Genomic DNA, 14,309 nt, shown 5'->3' with positions numbered 1-14,309 from the left:
CCAGCGACCATCTGGTAACACGCCATGGTGTGGGCTCACAGGCTGGTGTTGGTGCCCACCATTCCCCCTGGCAGTGGCAGAACAACCAGGCTGGAACGTACCACACCCACTAACACACTCACTCAAGGCCTGATAGAGAGGCTAAATAGAGAGAGAGAGAGAGAGAGAGAGAGAGAGAGAGAGAGAGGGGGGAGCAGGGAGAGGGAGTGGAATGAAAGAATCAGAGGATACAGACAGATGTGGTGTGATCAAAATCAACTTTATTCACTAAGTACATTTACACATACTCAGAATTGTACTGTACTTGGTGATATGGTGCTGCTAGTGATAGACGACATACTCAGAATGTTACTTGATGATATGGTGCTGCTAGTGATACACAACAGACAGAATACAGACAATGGAGTTTAAACAAACGTTACAAACACTATATATACAAAAGTATGTGGACACCCCTTCAAATTAGTGGATTCTTTGATTTCAGCCGGAACCGTTGCTGACAGGTGTATAAAATCGAGCACACAGCCATGCAATCTCCATAGACAAACATTGACAGTAGAATGGCCTTACTGAAAACCTCAGTGTCTTTTAACGTGTCACCATCATAGGAAGCCACCTTTCCAACAAGTCAGTTCATCATATTTCTGCCCTATATAGCTGCCCCGGTCCACTTTAAGTGCTGTTATTGTGAAGTGGAAACGTCTAGGATCAACAACGGTTCAGCCGCGAAGGCCACACAAGCTCACAGAATGGGACCTCTGAGTGCTGAAGCGAGTAGCGTAACACTCACTGCTCGGGTGCAACACTCACTACCGAGTTCCAAATCTCCTCTGGAAGCAATGTCAGCACAAGAACTGTTCATCAGGAGCTTCATGAAATGGGTTTCCATGGCCGAGCAGCCGCACGCAAGCCTAAGATCACCATGCTCAATGCCAAGCGTCAACTGGAGTGGTGTAAAGCTCGCCACCATTGGACTCTGGAGCAGTGGAAACGCGTTCTCTGGAGTGATGAATCACGCTTCACCATCTGGCAGCCTGACGGACTAATCTGGGTTTGGCGGATGCCAGGAGAACACTACCTGCCCCAATGCATAGTGCCAACTGTGCAGTGAAGGGAAATCTTAACGCTACAGCATACAATGACATTCTAGACGATTCTGTGCTTCCAACTTTGTGGCAGCAATTTGGGGAAGGCCCTTTCCTGTTTCAGCATGACAATGCCCCCGTGCACAAAGCGAGGTCTATACAGAAATTGTTTGTCGAGATCGGCGTGGAAGAACTTGACTGGCCTGCACAGAGCCTTGACCTCAACCCCATCGAACACCTTTGGTATGAATTGGAACACTGACTTTGAGCCAGACCTAATCGCCCAACATTAGTGCCCGACCTCACTAATGCTCTTGTGGCTGAATGGAAGCAAGTCCCCGCAGAAACATTCCAACATCTAGTGGAAAACCTTCCCCGAAGAGTGGAGGCTGTTATAGCAGAAAAGGGGGGACCAACTCCATATTAATGCCCATGATTTTGGAATGAGTGTGTATGTTTCAGACGTTTCCCATTAGTGCAGCCCGTTGAATGTTCCTCTCAGAGCCACTTAATGAGACATGGTGACTGAGACCTCCTCCATTTAATTAAAACCATGATTCACTCACTCCTTCACGGCCACCATGCGGTCTACAGCCCTGAGTCTACACTCTATAGCCTGGTCCCAGACCTGTTTGTGCTCTCTCGATAACCTCTCGTAGACAGACTGCGTAAACATAAATGGCACCGTATATCTGTCATGATACAACGGGATGCGTGAGACAACGAGCAGCATTAGTTATGGTGCTAATGCGGACTTGGGGGAAAAAAATCTAGATTTTTAGCATCTATTGAATTTTGGAAGGTGCGGGGACATGTGGCCCATAGACTTGCCCGTAACTTGCAGAGAGAGCGGGTGGAACTCTTCATTCCAGTTCCGATCCTCGTTATACGCATGGACCTAGAACTTAATCGAGCTTCTGACCAATTACACAAGACTTTAGTTCTGGGTTAGCCGAGATAACTCTCCTGTGGTCATTATAGTCTGGTCCCAGACCTGTTTGAGATGTCTTGCCAACACCTATGTTCATCTTCACAGACAATAGGAGTCGACAAGACAATACAAGCAAATCTGGAACCAGGCTAAGTCTCCACTTCTGCACCCTAACAGTTCTGCTTAGGTGATGTTGCTCTCAAGGCAGCAGACTGCAGACGGCTTTGCCACGGGCTGCTACTCACTCTAATGACTAAATCAATGTGCTGCTCCATGCTCCCAGCGTGCTCGTAGACCAGGGGCTCGGGACTAAACTGAGCACTCACCCGAAAAGAAACGGCTACTGGGCAACAAACTCTCTCTTTGTGTAACACACACACACACACACACACACACACACACAGACACACAGACACACACACACACACACACACACACACACTCACACACACACACACACACACACACACACACACACACACACACACACACACACACACACACACACACACACACACACACCTCGCTGGCTCTTCTGGCCATCTGAAGGTAAATATTAGCTGTGAGTCTGTCTGAGAGGCTGAGCAGCACTTCACATCATCGGCGGACCATGCTGTCACCACCCAGAAATGATCCAGCACCCTCCTCTATCCCTCTCTCCAGCGCACGGCCGCTAACTTCCCGTGTTAATCCGCAGTTAACCTGCTAACCACCCAGGGACTAAAACATAACAACCAAATCAATATTTATCGGCAGGAGGCAGCGTGATTACATTCACATCCCTCTTAGTCTGACGTTCCAGCAACACTCAGGTAACGTTGAAATCGCCCAGTAACAGAGAACGGAAGAGGTTTGCTGAGATCAACAGAACCCAGGCAGACTGGTTAATGTGCCCTTCAATCAGAGTCAAGCCCTCTAACGGTTTACGATACGTGGCAACCAGATGTTTACGTGTAGAAAACACCCCTTAAGCAGACATTTTCCATCATTAACATCCCCCCTTCCATATCCACCTCCTATCAGGGAGGAAATGATTGTTTGGGGTTGAGAGAAACCCCTGAACATCTGTGAGCCCCTCGTCTATTATACACACTATTTACATACACACTATTTACAGTGCGTGTGCGTGTGCGTGTGCGTGTGCGTGTGCGTGTGCGTGTGCGTGTGTGTGTGTGCGTGCGTGCGTGCGTGCGTGTGTGTGTGTGTTTTTGTGAATGAACACACTCCCACTCTCTTCCTCTCTCTCTCCCTCCTTTCCTCAATCACACCTACACACTCCCACTCTCTTCCTCTCTCTCTCTCCCTCCTTTCCTCAATCACACCTACACACTCCCACTCCTATGACAGTTCCTTCCAAAAACCTACTAGGGCTTTTTTAAATATCTGTCCTTTAACACCATTTTGGCCACACAGCTTGGTTTCACCAGGCGGGGAGAATGTGTCTCTCTCACAGTAGTACAAACCATAAAGACATAAAAGACTGCTGATACCACTGAGAGACGACTGGTCTTCTCTGTGGTTTCTGAGGGGGAGGCTGACTTCATTTTCCCCATACGCAGTACTACCAGTAAACGTGTCGTGTGTAACTGTGTTTGTGTGTGTGTGTGTGTACAGCCCCTGCTGCTGTGAGGCCTCTTACTTGAGGCCCATGATCAAATTATCAGAGGCACCGGATGCAAGGGGGGGAAGTGGGGGCTCTCTCTCACTCTCTCTCTTTCTAGAAGACTATCTGTCTATTGTCGGCCATATAAATGAGTCTGTGTTTGTTGTTCTGTGCTAAAGAATGTCTATAGCTGTTAATTACTTAATGACTGCATTATCAGAGCGCATGTGTGTGTGTGTGTGTGTGTGTGTGTGTGTGTGTGTGTGTGTGTGTGTGTGTGTGTGTGTGTGTGTGTGTGTGTGTGTGTGTGTGTGTGTGTGTGTGTGTGTGTGTGTGTGTGTGTGTGTGTGTGTGTGTAGCTGTCAGTAACCCAGTGGCAGTCCCCTGTAATGAAGTCCAGACTCTCCAACACATGGCTATCAACCTCACGGCTGCATGGCCAAAAGTCCATACGGAACACAGTCATGGGCCCTGAACTGGAGCACCACAGGCCAACGAAATATACAGCATAAATAGGGCACAGTTCACTGTGTGTGGACAGAGCCACAATGTCATGGTCATTCCTCATCCTTCATGCCTCTCCGGGATGTTTGATCCAAGGCCTTGGGAGCCAAGCTGTTGAGGAAAACAACAATCCCACTCAGATCACACCAACAGGACGTCCGGGATACGCTCCCACAATACACACTCACAGGCAGAGGAGAGCGCGAGGATACAGGACAATGGAGTTGGGAGAGGGCGAGTGAGAGAGAGAGGAGAGAGAGAGAGAGAGAGAGAGAGAGAGAGAGAGAGAGAGAGGGAGAAGAGAGAGGGAGAAGAGAGAGAGTAGCGAGAGAGAGAGCCCACTGGATAGCTCCTCTGACAACAACCCCACACCCACTGAGGACACACAAAAGCCAGAAATTGTTCTCCTCATTGACTCTAATGGGAAATACATTGATGAGAGGAAACTTTTTCCAAAACACCAAGTGGCTAAACTCTGGAGTCCCAACACTCGACGTGCCCTGGAGCTGCTGTTAGAGGACCAACTAGGGTCCCCCAGCCACATCATAATAGACACAGGCACAAACAACCCGAGAGCCAGGCAGGAAAGGGTGGCCACCGCATTTAAGGGAGTGTTTGAAAAAGCCTCTTCTCCAACGCACAAGTGGTTATCTCCACCCTGCTACCACGAAAGGACTTTCACGCTGACACCACACTGCGGGTGAATGCAAGCATTTCCCGGGACTGTGCCTCAAAACCAAATGTTTACCTGACCCACCACTCCATTCTGGACTTGAACAGCCTTTATGACCAGGTCCACCCCTACAAGGCAGCAGTGCCCCCCTTCGCAGCCTCAGCACCTCACACAGGAGCAACAGAGAAACGGACACCCTGCCCAGACCAGCCAGACACCCTCCTTGAACTGTGAGACCCCAACCCCCGGAGGACCTGCACCAGTAAGATCCACACCAAGAGGATGTACACCCAGGACACAACCACATCCCCACCCAGGACACAACCACATCCCCACCCAGGACACAACCACATCCCCACCCAGGACACAACCACATCCCCACCCAGGACACAACCACATCCCCACCCAGGACACAACCACATCCCCACCCAGGACACAACCACATCCCCACCCAGGACACAACCACATCCCCACCCAGGACACAACCACATCCCCACCCGGGACACAACCACATCCCCACCCAAACCAGTCAACTCCTCCAGAAACAAACCCTAGCCACAGCCTATATAGGCCCCCCAGATCAGTCTTATGCCTCTTCTCCCACCCCCATGGCCCTCCACCTCCTGCAGCAAGGACCTCAACATAACAGCTGCGCATAAGCTCAGGCAATGAGCAGAGCAATAGGCCCAACCTGCACTAATACACCCAAGGCCCATCCTGTGACCTAAGAGGTATGTATCAGATGCTCAACATGCTCTGCTCACACCTACTGTAATAGTCCAAACCTAAATCGCACGAAAAAAACACTAGACACTATGGAACGCAAAGCTTTTACTATGTCATCCTGGAATATACAAGGTCTGAGGTCAGCTGCCTTTGGCCTAAAGAGCAGGAAGCCAGACTTCATCAAAGAAATTGGAAACACAGACATTGTCATCCTACAAGAAACATGGTATAGAGGACACTGACCCACTGGTTGCCCTCTAGGTTACAGAGAGCTGGTAGTCCCATCCACCAAACTACCAGGTGTGAAACAGGGAAGAGACTTGGTATAGTGCAGATCTAAAACTCTCTATTAAATTTGTCAAAACAGAAACATTTTACATCTGGCTAGAAATTAATAAGATAATTATCTCAACAGAGAAAAATGTCCTCATGTGTGCTACCTATATCCCCCCAATAGAACCCCCATACTTTAACGGTGACAGCTTCCCCATCCTAGAGGGGGAGATCAACCATTTCCAGGCCCAGGGACATGTACTAGTCTATGGCGACCTAAACGTCAGAACTGGACATGAACCTGACACTCTTAGCACACAGGGGGACAAACACCTACATGGAGGTGACAGCATTCCCTCCCAAATATGTCCCACTAGACACAACTATGACAAAACAACCAACAAAAATGGGTCACAACTCTTGCAGCTCTGTCGCACGCAGGGTCTGTACATAGTCAATGGTAGGCTTTGAGGGGACTGCTATGGTAGGTACACATACAGGTCATCCCTTGGCAGTAGTACTGTAGATTACTTTATCACTGACCTCAACCCAGAGTCTCTCAGAGTGTTCACAGTCAGCCCACTGACACCCCTATCAGATCACAGCAAAATCACAGTCTACTTGAATAGAGCAATACTCAATCATGAGGCATCAAAGTCAAAGGAACTACACAATATTAAGAAATGCTATAGATGGAAGGAAAGTAGTGTAGAAACCAACCAAAAACAATTAGGCAACAACAAATTCAAACCCTTTTAGACAACTTCCTGGACAAAACATTTCGCTGTAATAGAGAAGGTATAAACTTGGCAGTAGAAAACCTACACAGTATATTTGACCTCTCAGCTTCCCTATCAAATCTAAAAATGTCAAACAGACAACTTAAGAAAATTAACAACAATGACAAATGGTTTGATGAAGAATGCAAAAACCTAAGAAATATACTGAGAAACCTATCCAACCAAAACTATAGAGACCCAGAAAACCTGAGCCTACACCTTCACTATGGTGAATCCCTAAAACAATACAGAAATACACTACGGAAAAAGAAGGAACAGCACTTCAGAAATCAGCTCAATGTAATTGAAGAATCCATAGAATCTAACCACTTCTGGGAAAATTGTAAAACACTAAATAAACAGCAACACGAAGAGTTATCTATCCAAAACGGAGATGTATGAGTAAACCACTTCTCCAATCTTTTTGGCTCTATAACAAATAACAAACAGCAAGAAAATACTGTACATGATCAAATACAAATCTTAGAATCAACTGTTAAAGACTACCAAAACCCACTCGATTCTCCAATCACATTGAATGAACTACAGGACAAAATACAAACCCTCCAACTCTAACAGGCCTGTGGTGTTGATGGTATCCCAAATTAAATACAGACCACAAATTCCAATTGGCTCTACTTTAAACTCTTTAACATCCTCCTCAGCTCTGGCATGTTCCCTGATATTTGGAACCGAGGACTGATCACACCCCAATCCACAAAAGTAGAGACAAATTTGACCCCAATAACTACCGTGGGATATGAGTCAACAGCAACCTTGGGAAAATCCTCTGCATTATCATTAACAGCAGACTTGTACATTTCCTCAGTGAAAACAATGTACTGAGCAAATGTCAAATTGGCTTTTTACCAAATTACCGTACAACAGACCACATAATCACCCGACAAACCCTAATTGACAAACAAACCAAAACAAAGGCAAAGTCTTCTCATGCTTTGTTGATTTCAAAAAAGCCTTTCACTCAATTTGGCATGAGGGTCTGCTATACAAATTGATGGAAAGTGGTGTTGGGGGAAAAACATACAATATTACAAAATACATGTACACAAACAACAAGTGTGCAGTTAAAATTGGCAAAAAAAACACATTTCTTTCCAGAGGGCTGTGGGGTGAAACAGGGATGCAGCTTGAGCCCCACCCTCTTCAACATATATAAATATATCAATGAATTGGCGAGAGCACTAGAACAGTCTACAGCACCGGGCCTCACACTACTAGAATCTGAAGTCAAATGTCTACTATTTTCTGATGATCTGGTGCTTCTGTCCCCAACCTAGGAGGGCCTACAGCAGCACCTAGATCTTCTGCAAAGATTCTGCCAGACCTGGGCCCTGACAGTAAATCTCAATATGACCAAAATAATGGTGTTCCAAAAAAGTCCAGTTACCAGGACCACAAATACAAATTCCATCTAGACACCATTGTCCTAGATCAAACATAAACCTATACAAACCTCTGCCTAAACATCAACATCAACACCACAACATCCTTCCACAAGGATGTGAATGATCTAAGAGACAAAGCAAGAAGAGCCTTCTGTGCAATCAAAAGGAACATAAAACTCTACATCCCAATTAAGATCTGGCTAAAAATACTTCAATCCGTTATCGAACCCATTGCCTTCTATGGTTGTGAGGTCTCACCAACCAAGAATTCACAAAATGGGACAAACACCCAATTGAGACTCTGCATGCAGAATTCTGCAAAAATATACTTTGTGTACAATGCATGCTGAGCAGAAGTAGGACTACATGCGTTAGTTACCAAACTCACGAAAGAGCTGTTTAATTCTACAACCACCTAAAGGGAAGCGATGCCAACACATTCCACCACAAAACCCTCACCTACAGAGAGATTAACCTAGAGAAGAGTCCCCTAAACCAGCTGGTTCTGGGGCTCTGTTCACAAACTGACCCCACAGAGCCCCAGGATACAAACTCATTTAGACCCGACCAAATTATGAGAAAGCAAAAACATAACTATTTGAAAAAACTGAGTAAATTGGAATGCTATCTGGTCCTAAACAGAATACCTGACCACTGTGACTGTCCCTAAGTGTAGAAAATCCTTGACTATGTACAGACTCCGTGAGCATAGCCTTGCTATTGAGAGAGGCTGCCGTAGGCAGACCTGGTTCTCGATGGATGACTGGCTATGTGCACCCTCCCACACAATGAGGTAGAAACTGAGCTACACTTCCTAACCTCCTGCCAATTGTATGACCACATTAGAGACACATATTTCCCACAGACTATAGACCCACAACGAATTTGAAAACAAATCAAACATTGATAAACACCCATATCTGTTAGGCAACATACCGCAGTGTGCAGTCATAGCAGCAAGATTTGTTGCCCGTTGCCATGAGAAAAGGGCAACCAGAGGAACACAAACATTGTAACTACAACGTATAATCATCTGTTTATGTATTTCCCCTTTCAAACTTCAACCAATTACACATTGTTACAACACTGTACAAAGCCAATAATATAACATTTGAAATGTCTATATTATTTTATAACTTTTGTGAGTGTAATGTTTACTAGTGTATCCCTTGTTAATTTCCCTTTCATTTATTGTCCATTCCATTTGCTTTGGCATTGAATTTTGAGAGAGAGAGAGAGAGAGAGAGAGAGAGAGAGAGAGAGAGAGAGAGAGGGGGAGAAGAGAGAGGGAGAAGAGAGAGAGAGAGAGAGAGAGAGAGAGAGAGAGAGAGAGAGAGAGAGAGAGAGAGAGAGAGAGAGAGAGAGAGAGAGAGAGAGAGAGAGAGAGAGAGAGAGAGAGAATCTTGTTTTATCACTCTTGGTCATCTCTTCTCTGTTCAGGATAACATCATAAGCGTTTGTGCTGGAATTCCACAACACAAAAAGAGACAATTCTAGAACACATGCACAGAAACGGGGACATGAATTCTAGAATTCCCACCAAAGGGATAAAAGCCGTTGAATTCCTCTGCACAAAAGGGAGACACTGTAGAGCTCTAGAATGTAAGTCAATGATTCTATCATCAAACTCCAGTGATTATGGATGAGGTAACCACAGTCTGCAAATCAGCCGTCTTCCCCAAAGTATCAGTTCCACCTTACATTACTGTCCTGGGGTAGCAAGCAGTAAGGAATTTTGAGTTTCCCAAATAAATTCCACTGGCTGCTTTGGCCATCTCGTTCTTTCTCAAGTCTTTTCCGCAAAACTCCATCTGACTGCTTCATATCCCCTTTTCCCCCTCCCCTAGCTCTCTTTGAGGTCCGTCGCTATGGAAATCTTCCACAAAAATTCAGCTGGGTTCCAAATTAGGTCAGTGAGTCATGTCACTGTCCATGCTCGGCTGCTCTAGTCTGGACACACTGGTGCATTATGGGGGATGTGAAACGTGAGTGTGTGACTGAGGCCAAAGTGCACAACCAGGTCACCACTCACACACGGCCAAGAAAATACACTGAACAGAGCCCCAGTATAAACACGTGCACAAACACACACACAGACAGTCATGCCCAGTCTCCCCAAAAATTCCCCCTGGCACCTCTCACCCAAAGAATACTGACTAAACTAAACATCCATATTAGCTGCTGTTGCTCCTTTGGTCCCAGTCCTAATGCCTTTAAAAGGCTGCCTGCAGTGGAAGGCAACCTCACACAGACACTGAATGATCTATCAGAGGCACAAAGCTTCAACTGAGCTCAACGGACAATGACTCAAGCTGGATCTATCTCCTTGAAGAACACTTTCACTGGAGTGTTTCCAGTGTGTGTGCATGTTTGCACCCGTGCGTGCGTGCGTGCGTGCGTGCGTGCGTGCGTGCGTGCGTGCGTGCGTGCGTGAGTGAGTGAGTGAGTGAGTGAGTGAGTGAGTGAGTGAGTGAGTGAGTGAGTGAGTGAGTGAGTGAGTGAATGTGTTGAGTCCACAGTGAGACACCCAGATGAGGAGTCTCTCTCCACTGTCTGGTTTAGAGGTCGTGGCCTCAAAGGGCCTGTAAACGAGGTGAGAGTTTGCACAGGGGGGCGAGACAGGATTCCCAGGCAGTCTAACATTCCGGAACCAGAGGAACGCTCCTCGGACTTCCGTGTGCCGTGAACTGTTATGGGAAGACCAGAGGGGTTCAGTCTGTCATGTTCTTAGGCTGGATTGTGTGTGTGAGTGGGGGGAGGGGAGGTCAAGAGGGAGAGAAATAAACACAATTACACACCGAAATGTCAGACATTGTCCGACAGTTTTAGGCTACTGGAATAGTGTGCAGTTTGGTTCACCTGCCGTTAATGGGGCAACCTCAGATCAAGCTTAATTTGCCAGACCAGTCAGTTCACTCTGGCAATAGGGCAACCCTTAATGTCAATCCCTGGTCTCACCCAGATAATCGTTTCATAATCCCAGACACACAACCCCACTACCATTAAACACACCACACATCTACTCCACCACCACTGACACACACACACACACACACATACACCATCTTGCACAGGGCTTTCTCTCATATGTCAGAGATGTATTCTTGAAAAACAATTACATGCAACATTTTCTGATGTCCATATGCCTGGGAGAGGCTCGCTATAGCAACCTCCTCAGCCTTTTGTCTTTGTGGAACTACAGAATGTCGCGGGGGAATCATGCATCAACGCTGGAAAGTATTTATCCACATGCCCTAGTATCTGTGTGCGCACTAACGCACATATACTGGGACAGTCTCCCCGGTGCTGTATGGTTAACGGAATAGGGATGACACGCATTCCGGTGCAGTAGGCTAGTGATGAGAGCTCCGTCGCGGGTGTAGCCTACATCGATGACTCACAACCGGGGCCTCAGAAATTCCACCAAATGATGTGGAAGTATGGCGTGACAATTTGAGTTTTAGTACTTGGTTCTTCTGTAGTACAATGCATTCGCTGATATTACCCTTCCTTTCAATAAAATCCATTACCACCTTGTTCACTTTCGGACACAACTTTGAATCAAAGGAGGGGAACGAATAAAGTATTAGTGCAAAATCCCCTTTAGCAATAATACGGTCACTTTGGCTGTGAAAAATCTACATGGTACAATACCCTGTTATAATTTACATCACTATATGCCATACTACCGCAAATAGAGACGTGGCCACATTGAAATAAAGCATAGCCAATGCATTCAATATAATTGAGGTCATTAAATCACGCTTTTTTTCTCTCATACGTCACTTACACATCATTATTTGATCTCCCTTTCTAAAAAAAAAAAGTGTATTTTTGCCACCTCTCTGATCCTGGACCACTGCATGGAACAGGAGCTCAAATGAAACCGTTTCAGTCACTGGAGGAATTTAACAGCGCCACACAGTTGCTCAGAAATAATTTATCCTTACAGTAAACCTGTTGTAGGTCAATATTGAGGCATTTTGCTGTTTGTACAGTGCGATCGTTGCGCGTCTGAAAGCAGGGCTCTTTGATTCATGGTACAGAGCCTCTACTGTACGGCCGCGGGCGAACTGTACCGTGGCAGTGGCACAGGGTCCACTTCAGCCAAACTGACTGGAGGGAGACAAAAAGCATCCATCCATACCAGCGAAAACTCCCGCGACTACAGGCAATGCGTACCGCAATCTCAAAACACACATGTCGTGCTCGTTTCCCAAGAGATTACTGACTCTGGCACAATAGCCTATACGATCAATTGCATAAACGCACAATCTATGTGATAGTGTTTGACCTGAAACAGGCAACAAATTATTTCCCAACCTCGGCGACACAGGATGGAATTACGCGTCCGCAGGATTGATGGGTGTTACAACCTTGTCATTATTTATAAAATGCATGATTCAACATAGTCGACAAATACATCGATATCAACATGCCACAACAGAGTGGGCACTGGGCAGCAGTGAGGACGTCACAGATCAATGAACACAACACACAACAGAGTGGGTACTGGGCAGCAGTGAGGACGTCACAGATCAATGAACACAACACACAACAGAGTGGGTACTGGGCAGCAGTGAGGACGTCACAGATCAATGAACACAACATAGTGGGTACTGGGCAGCAATGAGGACGTCACAGATCAATGAACACAACACACAACATAGTGGGTACTGGGCAGCAGTGAGGACGTCACAGATCAATGAACACAACACACAACATAGTGGGTACTGGGCAGCAGTGAGGACGTCACAGATCAATGAACACAACACACAACATAGTGGGTACTGGGCAGCAGTGAGGACGTCACAGATCAATGAACACAACACACAACAGAGTGGGTACTGGGCAGTAGCGAGGACGTCACAGATCAATAAACACAACACACAACATAGTGGGTACTGGGCAGCAGTGAGGACGTCACAGATCAATGAACACAAGACACAACAAATTCGAGAGAGACAGAGATCCTACCTACCTGGTTGGAACATACTTTGGAAATAAAAGATGACCAGAATAAAAGATCCCAAACAAGTGGCGAGTACCATCCGGCATATTCTGCTCATCCTCATCAGCTCGAGCAGAGTCTGTTTCATGGCTGACAGGGAATGACTGTGGCGGATTTTCTGTGTGGAGGTCGGTCTGTCTGAGCACCGAGGCTTGGCGTGCCGTTGTGGTACTGATGGTGATACTCACTGCATTTGTCCGCTACTCAATGAGCTCAATGCTTTCGCCCTGGACTGTACTATTCGTCCCTCCCTCCTTAACTACAGGGGAAGCAAGACAACGATTCTGCCCCCTTTTGCAACAGAAAATGAGCGCGCCCAAACGCGATGAGCAAGAGAGACGAGTAAAAGAAAGCCGCTATCTCACGTCGCACACTGAGAAATGAATGGTTTAATACCACATTGCTATATATTTATTTTTGTATGTGTCTAAATATGTCTAAGTGTTTCCCTCTTGTAATAAGATTATTTATGGAAAGATGAATTATCCCCATCTGACTGAGTGACTGTGTAAGAGAAGTACTGTGTGGATGAACTCCTCTCACAGCAAGAACAGGCGAACACTAACAGAGAACTAGATCGATGCTGCTGACATAACACAGACATAGTGAAACTGGTCATTATACCAGAGATTACATAACGTAAACTACTGTACAAACCGGCGTTCTTGTATGAAAATTGTTTGTGGATCAGTTTGTGAGTAAATGTGCGTAGCTAATTGAAGTGCGCGCATCTATAGATTAGATATATGGTTCTTGTTCAAGTCCAGTGATGGGAATACCATATTTAGATATTTTAATTGCAAGAAAAATCAATTGAGTTGATTGAATTTCAATCAAATAATGTTGTCAAACCAGGCTAGTGAGAGTTATGAATTGAATATATGTGTTTTACCTGAATATGACATGGCTAAAATTGACACATTTTACTCGTCGGACGTTGCCTTGCCAGTCTTGCAGAGGCCATAGAAGGATACGGTATGCCAATGTGGTAATTCCTCAATACTACGGGTATGGGTATTATAGCACCATCTAGTGTCAGTGGTTGACAGATTTTTTTTCTCAAAGTGCCCATAGAAGAGTTGGGGTTTTTGCCCCAGCACTACACAGCTGATTCAAATAATCAACTCATCATCAAGCTTTGATTATTTGAATCAGCTGTGCATTGCTAGGGCAAAAACCAAAACGTGCACCCAGGTGCCCAGGGACCGAGTTTGGGAAACCCTGCCATAGAGTACCACAGTGCGAGTCATCCTCAGTGGCGATTTTAGCATGTAAATCTTGGTTGGGCAAACAAAACAAATTCTAACTAATTATGCAT

General features: G+C 46.0%; 1 protein-coding gene across 1 annotated transcript in view; it reads right to left on the bottom strand.

Annotated features, from left to right (window-relative positions):
• Window positions 1–13,238, bottom strand: part of chst11 (carbohydrate (chondroitin 4) sulfotransferase 11) — a gene marked incomplete in the record, with an annotated part of 75,630 nt that extends 62,392 nt beyond the window's left edge. Inside the window, 1 exon segment of the mRNA XM_055905906.1 lies at window positions 12,962–13,238. Coding sequence (XP_055761881.1) covers window positions 12,962–13,079 — 118 coding nt within the window.
• Between the last annotated feature and the right edge of the window lie 1,071 nt (window positions 13,239–14,309).

Source organism: Salvelinus fontinalis, chromosome 39 (genome assembly GCF_029448725.1).
Source record: "Salvelinus fontinalis isolate EN_2023a chromosome 39, ASM2944872v1, whole genome shotgun sequence".
Taxonomy (NCBI): domain Eukaryota; kingdom Metazoa; phylum Chordata; class Actinopteri; order Salmoniformes; family Salmonidae; genus Salvelinus; species Salvelinus fontinalis.
The sequence above is the reverse complement of the archived record's forward strand: the minus strand, read 5'-3'. Positions and strand labels throughout refer to the sequence as shown.